The sequence below is a fragment of the Mesoplodon mirus genome, assembly GCF_964341445.2.
Source record: "Mesoplodon mirus genome assembly, chromosome: 6".
NCBI lineage: Eukaryota > Metazoa > Chordata > Mammalia > Artiodactyla > Ziphiidae > Mesoplodon > Mesoplodon mirus.
The window spans coordinates 38,040,470-38,063,515 of NC_138982.1; the positions used below are offsets into that span (position 1 = coordinate 38,040,470).

General features: G+C 33.9%; 1 protein-coding gene across 5 annotated transcripts in view; it reads right to left on the bottom strand.

Annotated features, from left to right (window-relative positions):
- The window catches only part of OPA1 (OPA1 mitochondrial dynamin like GTPase), a 94,016-nt gene that overhangs the window by 61,716 nt on the left and 9,254 nt on the right, over positions 1-23,046 (bottom strand). For 3 of the 5 annotated variants that reach the window (XM_082625432.1, XM_082625431.1, XM_082625435.1), the window contains 10 exons: positions 22,523-22,590; positions 13,841-13,951; positions 8,366-8,419; positions 5,916-6,020; positions 4,182-4,268; positions 3,414-3,527; positions 1,411-1,491; positions 1,213-1,287; positions 812-883; positions 629-728 (listed from right to left, as the gene is read on the bottom strand). In XM_082625432.1, coding sequence (XP_082481558.1) covers positions 629-728; positions 812-883; positions 1,213-1,287; positions 1,411-1,491; positions 3,414-3,527; positions 4,182-4,268; positions 5,916-6,020; positions 8,366-8,419; positions 13,841-13,951; positions 22,523-22,590 — 867 coding nt within the window. The remainder of the gene's footprint in view (positions 1-628; positions 729-811; positions 884-1,212; positions 1,288-1,410; positions 1,492-3,413; positions 3,528-4,181; positions 4,269-5,915; positions 6,021-8,365; positions 8,420-13,840; positions 13,952-22,522; positions 22,591-23,046) is intronic. The other 2 variants (XM_082625434.1, XM_082625433.1) reach the window with 1 other exon arrangement.

A 23,046-nucleotide genomic window follows, 5' to 3' on the forward strand; every position in this document is an offset into this window, starting at 1 on the left:
ATGGGTTCAAGCCCTGGCCCGGGAAGATCCCACATGCCAAGGAGCAACTAAGCCCGTGCGCCACAAATACTGAGCCTGTGCTCTAGAGCCCGCAAGCCACAACTACTGGGCCCATGTGTCACAGCTACTGAAGCCCACAGGCCTAGAGCCCATTCTCTGCAACGAGAAGCCACCGCAATGAGAAGCCCGTGCACCGCAACGAAGAGTAGCCCCCACTCGCCACTAGAGAAAGCCCACGCTCAGCAACAAAGACCCAACGGAGCCATAAATAAATAAATAAATAAACAAATAAATAAATAAGACACTGTAATGGTTACAAAGTAGGTTTTAAAAACTTCAACAAGCTACATCCTTGTGTCTACATTATAGTAAGAAAAATTTTCTTAATATTTTATCTTAGTTATGAAAAGACATTCTAGCCAATAAAAATGTCTATGATGCCTACACAATGAAATTTATCAAAACATCACCAACTTCAATTCTATTTACTAATAAAACGAACAAGTAAGAGAAGAGGACAAAACATATTTATTTTGTATGTTTATGTAACATGCATATATAGAACAAAGCTTTGATTGCTAAGTAAGGAAGAATATTAGTGCAATTAAAATCTTTCAGTAAGACTTACCTTGAATACATAATATGATAGCATTAGGATTCTGCATATAAGCTTTGCTGATACTGAAAATAGTTTCTTTTGTGTCAGGAGCCATGCCTGATGTCACAGTCTTGAAGAAAAAGGTTTTAAATGTCATTATAAATGTGTTTCACAATAGGAATAAGATAAAACACACATTTTGTAGATACTTACATTAATCACACCTGGTAGGTCAACAAGCACCATCCTCTGTAGTCCAGGGCCCTTTACATTTAAGGATATGGTCTGTGCAGGGGAAAAAAATCCAAAAACCAAAAAACTAATTTTGGGAGGCAGCTTGTTAGGAATTTTTTGGTGACACATATTTTGAAAATTCTGTATCTCATCCATTCAGATATGCAGCTCAGAAAAAGATTATGCTTTTTCTGACCATAACAGTAATTATCATAGAAAATTATCCACAAAGCAATACATTCTTTGGAATATTAAAAGAAAAAAAAAAGACTAAGTATCTTGGAACAGCTGCAATCTAAACATCAATGCTAACACCATGACTTCAAACCATAAACATTGGATTTCTATAAAACATTGTTGAAATGAATTGCAACACTTACCTCAGAGCTAACAGTACAGCCTTCTTTCACATTTTTTCTCATTCGGAGTTCTATTTCATGTCTTAATGCTGCAAGCTATCAATGGAAAGCAACAAAATCCTAAGGAAATCTTCAGTTAAATATTCCATTTAGTTGTCTTTTATAAGTTTACACGTTATAAAAAGTTACATACATAAACCTCATACAAATTCTACTTACATCTTCCTCTTTGGTAAGATCAAACTCCCGAGAACTATCTTTAAACAAGGCCACGTGGTGAGGGCCTTCACTGAGAGTCACCTGAAATTAATAGAAAATTGAGAAGACTGTATTTACAATTCCTATTAATTCCCACAGCACTTACATGGTTCTCATTTTCCAGTCAACATTATACAGAGTACCAAGCACAAAGCTATCAATCTCAAAACTTGAAAAACTAAAAGGAAATCTTGCATTTCACTTCAAAGGCAAATTTAGGTAAAGGACAATTCATTTATTCAACATCTATTTATTGAGAGCCAACTGTGTCGGGCATTGTAGATGGGGGAACTCGAAGAATTGACTGTCCCTGGTTTAGGCCTCATTATATACTGGGAGAAATATACAGAGAGAATAGGTCTGTGTAGCAAAACCAAGGATGCCACAGAGGAGAGCAGTACTAAGGGGAACTAAGGCAGCCTTCACCCAAGGAGTGACATTTGAGCAAGAAATTCTCTAACAACTTATATGTCAACAGTCAGTGGTTTCATGAGAACTTCTAAACTTCACATTCCTTAACTTTTCAGTTGTAACTTTTCAAGCTTCTCTATAATGATCCGATTTCACTTTTAAAATACAATTCTATCTACTAAGATTAGCTAAGCATACAGAGGATAACAAACAAAACCTAGCTGTTTGAAGACATCAGAGGAGCAACCATGGCAGCCTGGACTGAGTCCAAGACCCCAAAGGATTTGGATGGGTATATTCCTGCAGCTATTTTCCCTCAGGGCATTTGCTGATTTGTGGCACAGGGTGGCCTGAAAGAGAAGTTTAAAACTTGTAGCAGTCTCACTGTGTTGAAGAGACAAAATCAGACTCCGGGGTTATCAAGCAGCCACGATCTAAGATGCCAAACTCTCAGAGAAAAATGGACAGCAGAAATAAATCTCCAAAAACTGAGCCCTACATTCTATGCACAATTTCCCTTTAAGGCATTTGCACATTAAGGAACAAAGAAGCTGTTAAAGAGGTTAAAATGTTAAGTCAAGATTTTGGCAATTTCACTCTTCAAGGGGAGACAAAAAATCTGGAGTTTAGAGTCCATCAAGGAAAAGTCCTGGTAAATACTAGTGAAGTAATGACAAACTGAAAAGAGAACAGCCTTGTCTGTTTCAAGGAAATCTGTCCATGATATCTGCCTGCTGGAAGAAAGTGAACTCCTTCCTAAAATATAGTATCAGCCACAGCCACTACAATTAGGGTGCTGGTTACAATGTAAAAGATAGGTTCACAATATTTTTACAGTTAATTACAGAGCATGATATAAAGTATAGTCAGTTCATTCTTTTCCTCCTAAATCTGTAATATTCCAAATGCCCATCAACAATAAAACGGATCTATAAAGTGTGGTATATTCACACAATAACACAAAGCAATGAAAAAGAAACTAGTTTTATACAACATGGTTGAAATCACAGCCAGACCCCAAATAATGCACTGTCTGAATCACACTAGACTGCCTGTTGTAATTATAAACAGACCTCAATTCTGCAAGACTTCAGCATCAGCCTCATTGTCTCACTTTCTACCACTATTCTAGCCTTCATTCTTGGTGACCTCAATTTTCCATTTCTCCAATCACTCTATACCTACTCCATCCATCGGCTGAGTTAAAACATACACACACATCCTTGTGTCTACATTACAGCAAGAAAAACTCCTGATCTTTGTTCACGCCTGAGGGATGCCGCCTCCTGATTTCTACACTAGCAATAATTCCAAATGCTACATATCAATTATTTCTTTTGTCAGAATTCTTCATTTTAACACATGGACAAACTTCATTAAAGTGACTACTTTCCTGAGGAACTTCATTTGGCCTATTTTCCTTTTTAACTGAAGTAGAGTTGACAAACAATATTATGTTAGTTTCTGTGTATAACATAGTGCTTCAACATTTAAATACATTACAAAATGACCACCACAATAGGTCTATTAATCCAGAGGGCCTATTTTCTTACCTTAACCGGAGAACGTGTCATCATCTCCCCAGATCCTCTAGGGAATATTCGTGCTTGAGCAATCATTTCCAACACACTAGTTTTTCCAGCACTTTGATCTCCAACCACAACAACCTTATGACAAAATAAATACCACATTTTCATATTTTTTGATACCAACTTAAATTTAATAGATTTGGAATGCTGCTGAGAATTTTTAGTCTTAAAAATTATACACACTTAAATGATTTTAAAATATCATCCAGAAAAAAATGATGGTTCATACATTGATGTGTATTGAAAACATAAACAGCAAAACATTAACTGGATCCATTATTTACAGCCAAATTTTTATTAAAAACTTATGCTAATATAAACCACTATTTTAAAACCACATTAACATTCATATTCCACAAATCTTTTCCAATAGCTAGTTTACTCTTTACAAAGACATTTTCAATTCTATAAGGTTAAATTTCACTCATGTACCTAATCTTATCCACCATTCAGGTATTTTAATATCATGGATATTATGAATACGTAATGCCAAATATCTGAAAGCCTTACTTTATTATGCATAAATATACGTAAACCAATGGACCAAAATAAAGAGTCAAACAATATTCAATGCTTAGGGCATCACCTAGAACACATGAATATTATACAGAAAATTTTATGTCTTTGTCTATGTCTATACATATGTGTATGTATTATGTATGTAACTTTTTAAAAAACTACAGTGTTTTTTTGCTAATGGGCAAGTTCACTGTGTACTAATTTTTTACTTACCCTTGGCAGATGATCTTGTGTATTATAACTGGCATCATAATCGGACAGAACATCAAGAACTTCAGAGTACATGTCAATCAAAGATTTCTATAAAATTCAAGAAATTAATAATATAAAATAGTGAAAACATTTTTAAAAAACCACAGATGTGTCGAGATAAAAGAGCTGATACATTCAAAATGTTTCCATAATAATTGTATTGCTTTTCCTAGTTATGCAAATAAATATTCCTAGTAAATGTAAAACAATACAGAAGATTCCATATGTTCTTATCTTTTAAAGAGACAATGATTTAACACAGTATATTAATTCATGATTTCCGAACCTTCTAATTAAATGGTAAAAGAAGGAGGTTATTGTTTAATATTGAAGAGCTAACATTAAGTGCCCAACAAAGGAAGACCATTAACACCAAAAACGCCCAATAAGGGGTCAGGTGACCAACTGAAAGGAATGTTTGGTGTATGAGTCAGAGCAGGAGAGAAAGGAAGACTGAAGAACTGGTAAAGTAGAGAAAGAATCACCAAGATTATTGTTAAATCAGTATGAATGATTAGTGTACACCGATAACTGGGCAGACTAAAATGTGAGAGCACCAGGGGCAGACATCTCAGTAAAACCAGTATCAAACACGGTGCCTGGAAAATTATAAGCTTCAAGTATTTGAGGAATGATTGAACATATACACAGGCCTGGGAAAAAGGTTACTATCAAGCATTTAATAATTAAAGGTAAGTTTCAGTGCCAAAGTAGGAACAAAATGAGGGTCTACACTGCCTTTCATCTCTCAACACCTAGAAATAATTAAAAGGAAAGCAACTGTTATCCCCTCCACCTAAAAATAAACAAAAAACTTTTCGAATTTTCATTACCATTTCATTTTATGAGAGAAAATACAATTTCTCAATGTTAATATATATAATTCTCAATATATATTAATGCTTGGTTGTGGTTTTTCCCAACTGCCATGTGCTGACTTATAAATAAAGTCATGCTATTTATTTGTTTTATGCAGTCGTAATTTGGAGTCAGAACTATTAATACATGTTGGTTAAACTAGGGCTATATATCTTTGGACCTTGGCTACAAAATGAATGTGCCATGATTTACTGCAGTTTTGCTACGTACAAATTGTTTACTTATATGACATTTAAGTTAAAAGAATTACTTCAATTTCATTTAGCACATAAAGGTTGGTTTAGTGGGGAATAATAAGATTTAATTAACTGATAATGGTAATTACCAATGTGCTGATGATAACAATACCAGCATGCTTTTTCAAAAATACTTTAAAATGTCTAAGGAACCTTCCAGAAGAAAACATTAACTATTGTAAAACTGGAGAAAGTGGCCTCTTCACTGAGTGGCAATACAAGTAAGGCAATGAAAATAAGACATACGTAACTTTCTATCAACTTACATTGCTGGTTTTATAGCTGTATAAATTAAGTAAACCTAGAGATAAACTAAATATTTCAGAAAAAATAAACTGATTCACAAGAAATGACTCTTGAAAGTATGAAATTTAAGGATATAGTATAAAATAGATGTTTGAAGATTATAATTTGTGAAAAGTCTTAACATAGGAAGAGACCTCCCTATCCCCTAAGCATATCAGGTTAGAAAGAAAAGGATGATAGAACCCTTTGCAGTTCCTTAAAAACCGGTATTGATCAACACACAATGAGAAGTGGTAAAGTTCTGAGCGAACAAATTAAGACAAACTTAAAGTACCTTAAGCTTTCTATGATGGATGCCTTTGTCATCTTTCTGTAATACTAATTTTCTCAATTCTTTGTTCTCCTTTTCTAGCCGTTCCAAGATTCTCTGGTACTTTAACTGCAACAAAATAATACACATAACTTTACAAGCAAGAGATGGGTTAAAAAATAACATTAAGTGTAAATTAAAATCTTCCAAGATCCTGAAGCAATATCTCCTGCCTACTTAAAATGAATTATTTCATTTAAGTCATCTATGAAAATGTTGAACAAATAAATTATGAATATTATCTCAAACAATGAACTTCATTATAGTTTTCTATTTCAATTGGCATTTTGTTTGGAAAAGTCTTTGCTGTTTATGTTGAAGAAATTATTAAAAATACTAAAAATGAACGGAGTTGAAGAAGGAAGTTCTTAAGTATACTCTATGAAGCAATATTTCCTATTACAACAAAATTTTAAGTCTTCATTAAAGGGACATTTGACAAAAATTCAAACTCTCCCCATCCCCCATATTATTTTATAAAAATGATTTAAAATAAAAATAGCTAACAGTACCTGACTATGCAGTATGTGACAGGCCCTTTACTGACTGTTTGACCTGCATTAACTCCCGTAAGACTTCAAGTGAGGCAAATTAGAATTAGATCTGTGCTGTCTAATATGGATGGTAGCCACTAGCCACATGCAGGTACTGAGCACTTGAAATGTGGCTAGTCTGAATGGAGATGAGTTAAGTATAAAATACACACCAGATTTCTATAATTCAGTAAAAATACATAAACACCACGTTAATATTTTTTATACTAATTAGATGTTTAAATGATATTATTTTAGATCTGCTGGGTTAAATTTATTATTAACATCAAAATTCTACCTATTTCTTTTCACCCTTATTTTAATGTAAAAATTTTAAAGTGCATGGCTTGCATTATATTTCTACTGAACACTACTGATATAGATAATGCTATTATTACATCATGAACTCTCCATCAAGTGTTTGTGTCAATGCCTAGCAACTGACAACAACTGTACAAATTGAAGGGTTGATATCAATAGGTATATATAGGGGTGGCAGGATTTCCACTGGCTCACTTCTTGGTAAATATGGAATCAATTATGGGGTCTACATTTTCTGGGGCTGGAAACACTCTTTAGTACAGGTGCCAATCTGCAGTCTTCCTACAGAGATGTGCTCTGGGTCATCCTGCAAAGACGTCTAGACCAGTAATTCTCAAACTTAAGAATTCATCAGAATCACTTGAGGGTTTTTAAGAACAAAGATTGCTCAGTTCTACACCCAGAGCTTCCCACTCAGTGCAGATGGGATGGGATCAATAATCTGCATTTCCAACAAGTTCCCAAAGGACATTACTGATGCTAATGCTGCAGAGACCACATTCTGAGGCCAATGATTCTTAATCCCTGGCTGCAGATTGTAATCACCTGGCTGGGAAGCCATAACAAATATATACAGTGCTGCTCAGAGCACAAGCAATTCTAACATATAGTCAAGTGTAAGAATAATGCATAGATATTAAGAAAACCTGGGACTCAAAATATACTAGTTCCTAATTTCATCTAGATTGTCCTTGTATTTTTTTCCCCTAAAAAGAGAGACCCAATAAGTCTTTTTAACTTATTCTTAATTATTGCATATCATTGTATCTACATAGAATAACTAAAGATAGAGTGGGTGATAGGGCAATTTTTCACTAGAATGTTACCTACTCAATTACATTGCACAGAACAAGTCTTTAATGATAATTGTTATCATCAATTATAAGAGAATAGCTTTTCATAGTAGTGTTAGAAATACCTTTGGAAAGGTTATTATCTGATTGGCTTTGGGCTTCAGAGAAGAACTGTGGTAGACTCAACTCCAATTTAACTGTTACTTAATTAGCCTATCAATGTAAAATTGCAAACATAGATTTATATAAGGACAGATCACTTTCCCCAGTTTTTGCCATAGTTTTTCTTTAAAATTAGAAGCATGAGGGCTTCCCTGGTGGCGCGGTGGTTGAGAGTCCACCTGCCGATGCAGGGGACACAGGTTCGTGCCCTGGTCCGGGAAGATCCCACATGCCGCGGAGGGGCTAGGCCCGTGAGCCATGGCCACTGAGCCTGAGCGTCTGGAGCCTGTGCTCCGCAACGTGAGAGGCCACAACAGTGAGAGGCCCGTGTACCGCAAAAAAAAAAAAAAAAAAAAATTAGAAGCATAAGATTCACTAAAAAATAGGTTTTTACACATAAATTAGTTAATTAAACTTATCAAGTTCCTTCATTATTCCTTATTTCTCAATTAGTTTTTGCATTTTGGGGGTCATCTACTTATAATAATAAGGTTCTATCATTAAGCCACTCTAAATTTTGCTTTGGTTAAAAAGATAAATTTCCACACCACCAAACTTAGAGTATAAGAAAAACTTTCTGGTTCTTTTTACTCATCAGAATTACCTGGGTATGCAGAAGCTCTTCTTGAAGTTGGTCTATTTTCTCTTTGTCTGACACCTAAATGTTTAAAATAAATAATTTTATTTGAGTAGAATTAGGTTTATATAGAATATACAGTAAGTTAATGTTTTTAAAAAAGCATTTTTAAGAGTGAAAACTACTGGCTTTATATGGATATTTAGTCAAAGCAAATTTTAAATCATATGTTTATTTAAGTAAAAAAATCTTATTAATAAAAATAGCTCATCAAAATTGTATATTAAGTGAAAACCTTAAAAAGCAACCATCTTCCTATTGCCATTCTAGTCATATATGGCTGGCTTGTTAGAAAAATAAGAAAGCAACACATATGGTTACTACACTCTTGATAGGTTATTTTGTACTCAAGCACAGGGACTTGGATGCTTGGAGAAATAAGGCAATAATATCCTTACAGAAACGTTTCGGGAAGTCAGACACATGTTATCATTTACAGCTACTGAAAAGTTCATTGGTCATAGTGTATCTTTAAGCAAACACTATCCATTTCTATTCTGTAAGTAGGAAAGTGTTTAATAAATGCAAAGAACAACCTGCATTTTCAGAGCTTTAAGTGGAACCAGATGCTTGTTTTTAAATTCAGTTCCAATGCAAGATCTGCTAACCCGTAATAAAGCGAATGCATCAGGAGCAATGAAGTTGAGTAAAGCAACTAAAATTGATTTGAACATAAAACAAAAGTAGGATAAAATCCACAGGTATTGGGGAAACTACTCCGAATTGTTATTAATGCTAATAGTTCTAAGATAAAATATTCAAAACAACAAAAAACTTTATTCTATAACAGGCTTTAAAGTAGTCACAATTCCAAATATAAAACACAATAATCAACTGTAATTAAAATGATGCCATTTATGACAAATACATGTAACTGTACTTTGACTCCCTGGTGAGATGCCAAAGTTGCCATTCTCAGTCTTTCAAAATAATTATCTAATTTCTGATACTCAAAATTTTTAGAGATGATTTTATTCCACAGGAGACAAAAATCAAGTGAAAATTAATGTAAATCTTTATTCATCTTTATTCATTGGCTATTTAAGCAATCAAGACATCATGGTAGCAAATATATATGAAAACATTCTAAATGATTTGCTTATTGAGGTAGACGTTAATAACTCTCATCCATGCAATAAAGTTATTTTGAGATTTTAATTCCTATTTCCAAATAATTTATCAAAATTCTTTTAAATAAAAATGACAATACTTGCTAGAAATGATAGGCATGTATCATTTTTTCCTAAAAAGCCTATGTCTAAAAATCTAAATTTGATTTGGTAATTAGAAAAACGATAATATAAAACAAACTTTGCCAGAGCCTTGTGGATAGAAGTGTTTTTCATTTGACTATGTGTTTGTGTAAAATGGACAAGAATTATTAATCGTCTCCTAAAATGTGAGGAGACAAGCACGTTGAGGAGGAGCCCACAACCCAAAGAACAAAATCTTAAAGGCCAGTGAAGAAATAAATAATTCCATATTTTGACCATATGGCATGCCATCATACTGTAATAGTATGGTCATAAAAATTTTGTTATGCAGATTATATTCCCAATTCATTTTGAAAGTTTCTCTGATTTACTCTGTTCCATTAACTATTCATCCAACTGCAGTTAAATTAGTATGAAATGTATAAACAATATTAGTATAAACTGTTTTAGTTTTAGATGTGAATATTTAATGATTTCATGCAATATATCCTAAACTACAGTAGAAAATCCGATATTTCTCTATATCTGGGGCAATAATTAAGAAACTAATACAATTACGCAAAGTTAGAATGTTTACTATAAGCCAAGGACTATAAAAAGTTACCTTGATAGTTTGGTAAAATAAAAAGGATATATACAGAGTTAAAATGATATAAGGTTATTAGAACATTACAAATACAATCTTTATGCTGATATTAGTATTTAGTACAATGACTGTTAAGATTTTCATAAATTTGGATTTTTAGAAATATTTAAATTTATCATGTGCCCTTCTGGCACGACTGTTAGGAACAACTCATGCACAGTTTTACCAATACACTTCCTATCTGCTTAGTTTAATGTTAAATTAAAAGATTAATGTTATTATGTAAAAGACATGTGATGGTGGAATCAAGAATTAGGCCTAATATTTTCTAGGAAACAAAATCAAAACATTTAGGTTCACAAAATAAATATTAAAGATTAATGATAAGATACTTTTACATATTTCCTTAAGAGAATAGTACATGATATTGTTAGTCTATCATTTATTTGAGGTCTTAACTAGCAACCTGGGTATATTTTATTTTGATGCACTTTACTGGTAAAATTCAGCTACTTACAGTAAGTTCTTGTCCTGCTGTTTAATATATTTAGTTTTCATTATGAAATTAATTTAAGACTCACCCTGACAGAAATGGGTATCAATAGTCTTGAAACCAGAGCTTTTCTACAATTCCAGGGCTGTAAAATTGATGGAGAAAGAGCGGAACCTTCTGCAGAAACAAGCTAAAGCTGAAAGAGAAAAACCCTTACTAGCTCCTCACAAAACCAAACCTGATTTTTAAATTTTAAGTATTTCTTCCTACTAAGCAATTGTGGACATTCTGAAATACAGAAATGCATAAGACTCGTAAAAATTTTTATGTATGTGTACGTATTCACAGGAAGCAAACCTATCAATGGCAGGTTTTTTTTTTTTTTTTTTTTTTTTTGGCGGTATGTGGGCGTCTCACTGCCGTGGCCTCTCCCATTGCGGAGCACAGGCTCCGGATGCGCAGGCTCAGCAGCCATGGCTCATGCGCCTAGCTGCTCCGCGGCATGTGGGATCTTCCCGGACTGGGGCACGAACCCGTGTCCCATGCATTGGCAGGCGGACTCTCAACCACTGCGCCACCAGGGAAGCCCCAATGGCAGTCTTAATCTGCTGTCTCTGCATGAGCTCCTTTGCTCAGATGATACAGGGTAAATCTATTAGCTGCTACTAATAAGATATAAATAATGAAGGCCTACTTATATTTTCAAGGTGTAATAAGAAATAATGATCAAAAAGCAACAAAAAGTAGCTGTAGCTTAGTACCTCAAGCAAACCTCAAATGCTTGGAATGCTAAAAATCTCATCAAATTAGGATTTTGGTCATTATGACAATGTAGGGCTGAAAAGTCATCTGTGTACTAACTATAGGGGGAACAAAGGGGAAGATACAGTAAGGAAACCATCTTTAAGGACAGTAAAAGGAATGATATTATTATAGAGGAGCATAAATTGTTTTTAGTCTCATTTACTTTCACACAAGGTAACTGCGAAGTGGGCAGGAACAAGCCCCGTTTCGTGCTCTAACTAAGTATGCCTTAATAAACAAAACAGATGGAGGTACAGTCCTGCCAGTAGCTCTCTTACAAATGTGTAAAGTGAGGAATAAAAGGGTTACGTGGATAATCCAATAAATATTAGGAATAGGAAGGATAACCGTAAGCCTGAAAAAAGGCTAGGAAAGTAGGCCCCAAATGAACATTAACCCTTGGCAGTGTAGAAAATAAACAATATTCACTACTGATATTGCTTAAATCATCAGATTCAATAGCACATCAATAATCTTAAACTGTATCTTAGAATCTTAAAACAGCAGATCTATAGGACTCTTTGCAAATTATTTTACCACCATGAAAACAACAAGCGCTACTAGTAACTAGAGCTATATTCATATCCTTAACTAACGTATCAGAACACAGTAGCTCCCTCCCCTTCTTTCTGTAACAAAGCTAAGGAACAGAGAGGGCTTAGCCTAAGCATCCAACTTGTTACAATATTTAAATGGTACTCTCAACAGCATGAGGAACAGAGAATGCTAAAGCACCATTTAAAGTAAGCCCTCCCTTGGGACTTCCCTGGTGGTACAGTGGTTAAGAATCCGCCTGCCAATGCAGGGGACACAGGTTCAATCCCTGGTCTGGAAGGATCCCACATGCTGCGGAGCAACTAAGCCCGTGTGCCACAACTACTGAGCCTGCTCTCTAGAGCCTGCGAGCCACAACTACTGAGCCCACACGCCACAACTACTGAAGCCTGTGCACCCTAGGGCCCGCACACTGCAACTACTGAGCCCACGCACTGCAACTACTGAAGCCCATGCACTTTAGGGCCCGGGTGCTGCAACTACTGAGCCCGTGCACATAGAGCCCATGCTCCGCAACAAGAGAAGCCACCGCAATGAGAAGCCTACACACCGCAATGAAGAGTAGCCTCCGCTCACCACAACTAGAGAAAACCCGTGCAGAGCAACGAAGACCCAACGCAGCCAAAAAAAAAAAACTAAGTCCTCCCTTGGTTTAACACAAGTAGGAAAATAACTTGTTTTCTATTTCTACCTATGTTATTCATTCACCGAAAGCTAAACAACATATAGGAGTTGATTCCACAGCCATGGAATTGAGAAAAGCCAGGTAGTGATATTGAAAAAATAAATGAAACTATGATGAGTATTCTTAAGTATTAACCACCACCAAATGCAACAGGGTTAGCCAGCAGAATTATTGCACTAATTATCTATAATATTGGTTGATTTCAATATCAGAACCTACAGGAAGCTAATTATATGACTGAATCTTTTTTCCTGAGTAAGATTTGCACCTAACTCCAAAATTTTTCTTATCTAATATATGTAACACAAATAGCTGATTTCAAGATCTTAGAGTATAATTTTAAAATCATTACATACAGTTCATTTGACTCTAGTCTCTTTAGAACATTAACCTTGGGATCTATACTATAGGATCATCTAACAGCCAAAAGTATATCTTTAAGGATTCCTTGGTTGCTCCTATAACCAAACATCTGTATACTGTTATGCTGAGTTTTATCAGAATCTGTTCTTTATTGACCAGAATTATATCAAATTTCCAACGTTCAATCCTTCAGTGGACAAGGTGAAAATCTGTGCTGACTTTATTAATAAATGTGGAAAATCTTTATACAAATTTATCAAAGTATCTAAGAATAACTTTGCCCCAAAGTTAAGTCAAAATAGTTTCCTTCTGTAAGAAATAAGAATTCTCTGCTGATTCATTTTAACTAAAACAAATACATTTCATTCTTTAATTTAACATGGTCATTCACAGTAACCCTTTTCATTTTACAAATGAAAACTTGGAGAATAGACAAGTTGGCTACAAATTTAAGGTGACTCAATAACTGGACCAAGTAAACTGCAATTCATAATTCTTATCTAAGTACAAATCCATGAGCCCTCACAGATAATCTAATTTTCAGAAAATAAATTCCTATGTTTAATATTTTGGATTTACCTACTCTAGGAAAGTTGCATATCTCCATTATCTTTCATATTTTTACTTTGTCAAAAATAATTTCTCATAATTGGAGTCCATGAATGGATTAAGGTGACATGATCCTGGTAGAAACGGCTGATTAGTGTGAACATATCAGTAGCCCCCTTAAACCATCCATCACCTTGCGCTTCTGTTGGGCATGGCTCGTGCTATATTGGCCTGCGGCTCTGCGCGCTTCCTCTTCATGCTCTTGAATTTGCTGTTGTAAGAGAATGAGCTCACCAAGCAGACCCTGCCATGAGTTTACAACGAGGAGAAGAGGAAAATTGGGGAGGAGAACAATGTTAAACCAAAGGGCACAAGAAAGGAACAGATGTAAGTCAGAGAGGAATGGATAGCTTATAACAAAAATGGAAACTCAATTATGTACCTTTAGAGCCACTGTATAACTGGGTTCTGTACTACATTTCCATTTTTCTCCTCAGTAAAATTATGTCTCAGAAATATAAAACAGCATAGTTTAATAAGTGAAAAGGAAAATGCAATAAGTGACTGCTGAATAAAACGAGCCAGATATATAATATCAACATACAGTAAAACCGAGACTAACTGGAATGCTCAAGGAAGGTGGCACTATAGTTAACTAAATGTCCTAGTAACAGAAAAACTGAGAAAACAAATACTTCAACCCTTATTTTTGAATTGCCAATATGAACTAGTGTACGCTCCTGACTTGATACCTATGGGGGAAGAAACAAAACTGATTTTTGAACAGTGTTGATTTCAAAGGTCTGAATCTTCTAATTCTCAACCATAAGTTTCATAAGACTAAATGGAGAATACATAATAGCTTAATCACTTATTAAATTATTATTCTTAAGTTTTCCTTGACATCTGATGTCTTCAATTAAAGACCCCTCAAGGGACTTGCCTGGAGGTCCAGTGGTTAAGACTCCAAGCTCCCACTGCAGGGGGCGTGGGTTTGACCCTTGGTCCAGGAACTGAGATCCCATATGCCACGTGGCATGGCCAAAAAGTAAATAAATAAAGATCCCTCAAAATGCAGTTTCGAGCATCAAGTTAATCAAGGTTTTACATTAATTCATAATTTTACATGTCTATGCACAGAATCTTATTTGATTAAAATCTAAGGGTTGTTTGTTTTTTTTTGCAAATTAAAAAATGTTTGAGGTACTTTTAGCTTTATACAACATCAAATAAGTAGTTTGACTGAATTTTCACTTTTTATGAGCTGTTTTGACATTAAATAAAAATGGCCTCTGAGAATATAACCAAGGATATATCAATTACTAAAGCACAAGTTCAATAAAATAACATAATTAAGATATGGAGATAATATAGTTACTATGAAAATAAAAATGAAACAAAACCCAGTTTGAACCTATGAACAAAATAATCATCATTTCTATGTTTAAAATTCATTCCATTTAATAATCATGAAATGTTCATCTGATGCAATGTATTCACTTGTGACATGAAACTAAAATACAGGTCATTTTCTGTACAGTGTTTTTAATTGCTGTCTATTAGATAATCAACCTCAAGAAATGTAGGAGAAAAAACAACTAGCAATTGACAAGGTCAGGAACCTTATATTTTCCCAATTAGAAACCCTATAAAGGCAAAGTTCCAATGAATGAGGTCACTCTTTAATTTGCACAAGAATAGTTACCTGGGAGAACAATTTTTACCAAGTTATAATAATAAAAAAAATTAGGAAAACTAACACTCATTAAAATAATCCAAATTAGGAGTTTCAAATAGCTTCACAGCTTTATAAAATAACTGCCAAAAATATTTTATTTTGTATAGTACAATTATAAAGTTTCTTAAAATGAAATATTGGTTAAAGTTACATTCAAATTTTAATTAGTAGACTCACCTGGAGGTTTAATAACTTAGTTTATATAATCCAAAGATTTATATAAATAAAAAAGTTTACCAGAACAGAAATAAATACAAATAGAAAAGCGGTATTACAGTAAAGCAGTTTAAATTAAGGGAAATATTACCAAACAATTAGGGGGATTTTTATTTTGTTTGATTCTTAGTTTTAATACATTAAGTTATATCAACATAATGAAACTGGTTGACTTACTATATAAATCAAAGGATGAAACTAGTTGATATTTCTTCATGAAAAGTAAGAGAACATCAAAGTGGCAAGTAACATAACTGAAATTTCAACATTTGTTTCCAAATAGTACAAAATATATTTATAAAAACCTGCAGTTATCTTTTAACATGTATTTTTTTAAATAAACACTTTTATGGTCATTGATAAATCTATCAAAGAAATGCAATGCCAACTCACTACCCTCATCATTCCCATAATTTTTTATGTCCTTTTTTTTCATTTTTTGTATCACTGCCTTTCATCAAGCAGAAAGAAAAGTAATCCAACTCATTTTTATTCATTTAGTCATTTATCATAATCACTTCTACTCATCCAAGTGTTTAGATTTCTCAAAACAGTTCCCTTTTAAAGAAGGCTTCCCATGTTGGCTTACTCATTAGTGTACCTGTGCTTTAATTAACATAATACCCAGTAGTATAAGTTATAAAATGCCAAAGCAGTGAGAAAATATTCCACATTTCTTAACTGTGCTGGTCTATCAGGCACAGGATTCTTGTTTATTCATAGCTTAAACACCCCTTCCTAATCCCCTGTTTATATGTACATACAAATTGTATGGTAAATATCTAATCTCTATTACAAGAAAAACACCCTCTCTTTCTAGTGACACCTCACTTTCCTTCCAAGTCTGTTACTGAAGCACTTTTCTGTGAAGGTAGTTGAAATTAACTGTTACCTCCTGAAAAAAGTAGGAAGAAAACAAGAATTAGGCACAGAAAAAGCTATATACACTATACTAAAAAAGGTTACCTTTATCCAACTTTAGGCATCAAATCTCACCCTAAGCACAGCTAGATTAGCTTTTAAAGCTAAGGCTTGTGGAATAAGGAAGGGTAAAAATGTGTGTGCCTCCTGTGCAAGATGAGGCATTTGTTCATGCCTCCTTACATGAACAGAACACTTTTACTCAATAAATATTTTCCCAAGTTCAGATATTCTTCTCAAGAAACAGCACATAATTGTTTTTAAATGATATATATTACATTAAATATGTACTAATTGTGGTCTTTAACAAGTTATTGTAAACAATACTCTCTAAACATCTCCTGGTTACTGTCAATTTGACACTGCAGTTCTCATAGTCCCATATTTCATGTACAGTGTTCTCAGGTTTTTAAAAAATTATAATGCAGACCAAGAAAATCAGTGATAACTCCAGAAACCAAAATATCAACTGAAAATGCTGCAAATACCTCTGAAGTTGATAAACTTGTTAGAAACTTGTTAGAAAATATTTTTTAAAATCTTGAAATTATGACTCATTCTTATGTGAATACATTTAAAATGCTATATTTTGGGGAATTCCCTGGCAGCGCAGTGGTTGGCACTTGGTGCTCTCACTGCTGGGGCCCTGGGTTCGATCCTTGGTTGGGGAACTAAGATCCCGCAACCCAGGAGGCATGGCCAAAAAATAAAATAAAATAAAATAAAATATTGGGTTGGCCAAAACGTTTGTTTGGGTTTTTCTGTAAGATATGGAAAAGCCCGAACGAACTTTTTGGCCAACCCAATACTATATTTTTAACAGTATTCTAAAGGGCCCATACCTTGTTTGTTTTTATACCTAGCACACAGAATAAGGCCTGACACTTTAGATGTGTTATGGCCAGCACCTAGGATAGGGCTTAGCCCATGTCTGTTGCTTGAATGAATTAAATGATAACCTACTTTTACCTAAAAATGCACATAGTTTACAGCATAAAATCCAAATTGGGTTTCCTAAAAATTGCCTATTCTGTAAATAAGCTACACATCAACCCTACAGTCCATTTTCCCACTTATCACAATCCCCAGAACAGGTTCAACAGGAATTAAGAAAAGGGGAGGAAATTAATCAAATAATGTTAATATGCTAACTCATGGAATAATTCTAAGTGTTAGATGATAATAATCATCATTGTTATTATCATGATATTAATATTCATTTAGTTTTATCATGTGCCAAGATCTTGTGCTAAAGGGCTTTACGAAATGCTCACAATAACCCTTATCAGGTAGGGTTCCCCCATTACTGAAGAGGAAACCAGAAACTCAGAGAAGCTAAGGAACTTATCCAAGGTCACACAGCTCAGAAAACAGGAAGGACAGAGTCTGAATACAGGCAGTGTGACTCCAAAGTCTACACCTGATACCTGTTAGCTCTACAGTCTCACTATTTTCAAAGTGCCTTTGACCCTTCACGTTCAATTTACATTTAAATGAGGAAAATGGTAAAACTACAATATTTCGGAGGGCAAATGTAAATTACTCATTAGAGAAGGAGTTGACGAAGTACAGTGGGCTACCTGAGTAGTCCTAGAGACCACAGGGCTTGCAAACTTAAAATATTTACCATCTGGCCTCTAGGGAAAAGCTTGCCAACCCCTGTTTTATTAGTTTTAAAAGTAACTTGGGTCCAGAAAAGAACTTCGTGAAAGTGAAGACTTCTTTCCCCTTCCATTTAAAAAATATTCGTAGGCACTAAACTACTTTTCAAAGTTTGAATAATTCTGCTATTTCATTAGCTAAAAAGATCTATTTTCCTATTTTCCTCCCTCCCAGTAATATATAATTCAGCTCAAGATATTTACAGCCAACTAAAATATGTTTATTATTGGATATCAGAAAGAAGTATGTCTTTCTACTTGAATTATTTAATTTGCTCCAATTGAGAAATATCGTATCCTATTTTACTATTTGGACAATTTCTACAAATAATAATTTTAAGAGATGAACAAATCAGTCTATTACCAATAGTTTTTATCAATAATACAATTTCTACCAAATCCCCTTTGTTCTCAATTATTACCTAAAAATAGTGTTATGTATACAGTATATATTTAATGTTTTTTAAATGACATAAAAATGCAATATGCTTATTATTAAGGAATAAAACAAATATCTAACCAAGTATAGTTGCCAATTGTTAGCTGCTCAGGAAACCTAAGTTTCCTGAATCTGCGGCTACTTAATGGTGCTGGTTGTGAGAATTTCATTTTGCCACAGTTTACATTATTTGTTGCATGAGGAATCCCAGAAATGTAAGTCCTACTTAAGCAACACTGCTTTGTTACAACTCAGAATTCCGAGTATAAGTGCTACCTTCACATTCTTGCTCTCCTCAATAGTTGTCAAATATTGAAGGCCAGGAGAAATTCAAAGGTAATCAGAGCAAAAAGACACATAAAATCTTTGGGCCCGCTCTTGTTAGCATTAATCAAATTCGCTTACTTTAAATCAGACTTTTACTGAGTTAAATCAACTGACGAATTGTGTTAAGAGTTCAGCATTATCCTAGGTGCTCTGAGAACAGAGATCTTGTGATAGAAATAGCCTATTAAACAGTAAGAATGAAAGCCAAAGTAAATAGTGTTTCATCTGTGAAATGTTTTAAATTGTTAAGAGAATAATTATTGGGACTAAAATGGTTATGGAAGGCTTCACAAAGGTGACAACTGAACTGGGCTTTCAGGATGAGTGGAAATTAGGCAGAGAAAAGGGAAGAGAGATATTTCAGAGGGTAGGTATAAAATAAGTAAAGCCACACAAATAAGAATTACAGTAACGTGGAAAGGAAGATAATTACTATTTAATGATTATTTTAAAAAGAGTAACAATACTTTTTATGATTTGGACTTCAAATATTTTCTATAAATTATAAATGGGCTTGTAACCTTCAGAATGACCATATTCCTTACTTCTATGAGATGTTTATGAGCCATCAGAAACATGATAGAACAAAAGCACAGATGATATCTCATTTAGCAAATTAATTTTCACTAGAACACAACAATGTTACTGAATCTAAAAAAAGGAGATACACTAAGTGGTCCTGTCACCTATATATATTATGACTGATATACAGAAATCTACTGACTTACAAACCAGGTGAGTCCATTGATTCACTAAAAAAGCCTTGCCACTCCAATTCCGAATTTGTCTTCAGGTAGTTCTAAAGGTCTCCAGGTCTCAAGAATATTATTCAGGTCACACTAAGGGCTCTTTCTAATATTTTTCTATAGTGAACACAAGTTTAAAAATTTTTGATTAACTAAAAGCATTTACTAAAATGTGGTTTCAGTATTTTTCCATTTTTTATTTATCAAAAATATGTAGAAGAACTTTTGATAAACATAACTACTGTCCACAAACTGAACGGATATAAATCCAGGCAAAATCAAAGAAACTTGAGGTTTAGTTAGCCTGTGTAGCATTATGTGGGAATACATGCTTTTTGACTTTTTCAAGACCTCAATCACAACTTTCCAGAACACCTAGAAGTCTAGTGACCCCAGACTGGGAACCACAGGTAATCTGTCTATTGTGTGGTTCATTCTGCCTCACTCAAGTCAATCTGGCATCTGTGTTCCTGCAACTCCCTGTCACTTTCACTTCAGTTGGCTTAGAAAGGTTCCTAATTGTCCCTCTACTTGCCAGCACTTTTCCAGATGTGTTCTCTTATTAGAAAGAACAAGTTTTTCTTTTTACTTCTAGTCAAAATGTTTTTATTACTACATTAAAAAAATCTGATTCACATTTACTTTTACATTTCTAATAGAAGTCTAGCCAGAAACTTTGGTATAAACCCAACAATCATTAAGCTAAGGCATGAACACCATTTTAAACCTTGGGGCTCTCAGACACCAGAACGAACCAATCTAAAAGGTATCACCTGAACTCTGGGTGCCATCCTACCACCTCTGATTATTGCCCAAATTTTCAAATTTGATGCTTTAGAATAATTTAAAAAAGGCTTCTGCTAAGGTCTCCCTTTCCATGTTTACATTCAACCATCAATTTACAGACAAGTTTCTTACAATCAGTTTATCTGCATCTTGTCTGAGTAGTTCATTATTTTCAAATATCACAGGTAACAGTCAAGCCTTGAAAACATAATGCTGCATATTAATAAAATTTAAAACCACGAGTTGAGGTTGAAAATACTTTTTCTGTATAGTAAACATTTATACTAGCATCTAATACTATCTGATTTAACCTATAATGAAAACGGCTTAATTTATAACAAATAGTTGGAAATAATTGGTGCGTTTTTAATGGGCAAGATAATCACCATAAATTATGGAAAAGTTAAAAAGAAAGAGTCTACAACAGCACTTATCTTCTTCAAGCAAAGCAAATTATAAAATAAAGCAATAAATTTGCTCTCATGTTTACTGTGTAAAATAAAATCTGTAAATATAAATTCCCAGAGATCAGTTCTCTTGTTTCTTCTATACTGCAGAGCTCTTGATCATTTATCAGTTACTACTCATTTATCACCTTAGCAGGATTTTAAGGGAATTATCTGTCAGGCCCTAAACAGGATTCTCATTTACCAAAACAATCCTAGGCCATATCAGAAAAGAACAGAGATGCAAGCCTCCCCTAACTGATCTAGGCAACAAGAAATCCTGTCGCTCAAAAACCATACTACCATACTTGTAACAGGGGTTCCTTCTCCCCAGTTAGATTAGCTTTTCTCTGCACATTAAGTCTATCTGCATTAAGGGCCAAGGCCTTGGTTCAAAATAAGCTGTGCATCATAGGCTAATTTCTATTCAAATTTTTCTTCCCAGTAGCATGTATAGTCAAGGGTATCCCTTGGTTAAAATAATGCCAGTGGAAAAGGTATCAAAAATGATCAAGTTAAAAGGCAAACACACACATGTATACACACACATTTTGAAAAATGTTTTCTCCAAAAGATCAAGTTAAAAGACAAAAGAAAAAAAAATCTTTTGAAATATAATTAAAACTTGGAATATCATGTAAAAAGCTCAAAGTTGAAGGACAGGAAACAAGATGTAAATCTACCCATAGGAATTACTTTCTCCCTGCTTCCCCAAAAAACATAAAATTATTTACCTCAATGATTTAAAACCAAAATAACCTTCATCATTTAATTTTTAAATGTTCATATTGAATTTTTAAATGTTCATGGAATATTTTTTCTAGATATTTATTTATCTAGGTTATTATTTAAAAAAAAAAAACTTCCAAGGAATCAGTTATCTTACCAATTTCAAAAGATGAAAAAAATGAAGAGTAAGACAATATCAGGTGAACACATTAATATAAATACACAACAATGCATGTTATTCTACATCAGCAATTCTCCTAAAAGTTTCATATGGGTTTTAATGCATGAATTGAAATTAACATATCCTAAATAACCCCCTACATAATTTTGTTGACTATCAATGTAACAGAAGTCTGTTTATCCCTTAGTAACAAACTCACCGTTCCCTTAATATTTCCCCTAACTGTATATCATGAAACATTAGTCCCTAGAAGGTATTTCATGGAAGAAGGGTTTTGTTGCTAAATAAATCTGGAAAACCCTGCACACTTTGACTTCTCTTAGAGATTCACAATGCACATGCATATATTAAGGTCTGAGAAATCCTAGGGAAAAGAAAAGAAGCCTGTTTGTTTTATTTATACCAGCTTTCCCCCACACGTACTTAACAACAAAGCCCTTTGTTGGGGACAACCCTGGAATCTAATATTTCACAGACATATTTGAGGGAAACTGGCTTCTCCAATTATATTCCAGAACTGTTGAATAATACCTTGCATTTTGTACCAAGAATAATAACAATACCTCCACTGGATGCTTTTATGTTTGCTTCTCGGATGTTACCATTTTCAGAGCTTCCAGGGTAGGTAAAAACTTTAAAAAATCTTTCAAGACTATCTATGTGAAGAATGCTCCTTTATACGTACCTTTCTATAAGGCTTGTCACTTTCAGACCCGGGATCTGTCGCTCTAAATGCCGTTTCTCCAGGTGAACCTTAAAGATAAATATGCAGTCCTTTAACTTCTCCAGTGAAGTCAATAGCCTAAACTAAATTCCAAATTATGTTTAGTTGGTTGAAAGATAAAAGGATTTTTAGAGCAAAAATCACTTTTTGGAAAGCTATTCTTATTTTAAGGAACAGAGTGGTAACCTAAGAAAAAAATTTTCAAAACCATTATAGGACATGTTTAACTGATTTTTTAAAATATCACTGAAAATTACAATAAAAAATAAGGCAATCTTTGATAAGGATTATTTTACATGAGAGTACTTACAGTTCAGCCATACACTACTGCCATTACAGACCATATACAGTAAAAAAATTAAATTAAAAATGTCAACTGTGACAGGACAGATGAGACAAACTAAAATGACTTTCATTTCAATTATCAGAAACAATCAGATCAGGTTCAAGAAAATATTTTGGTTAACCAAGCTTTCTTTTTAATA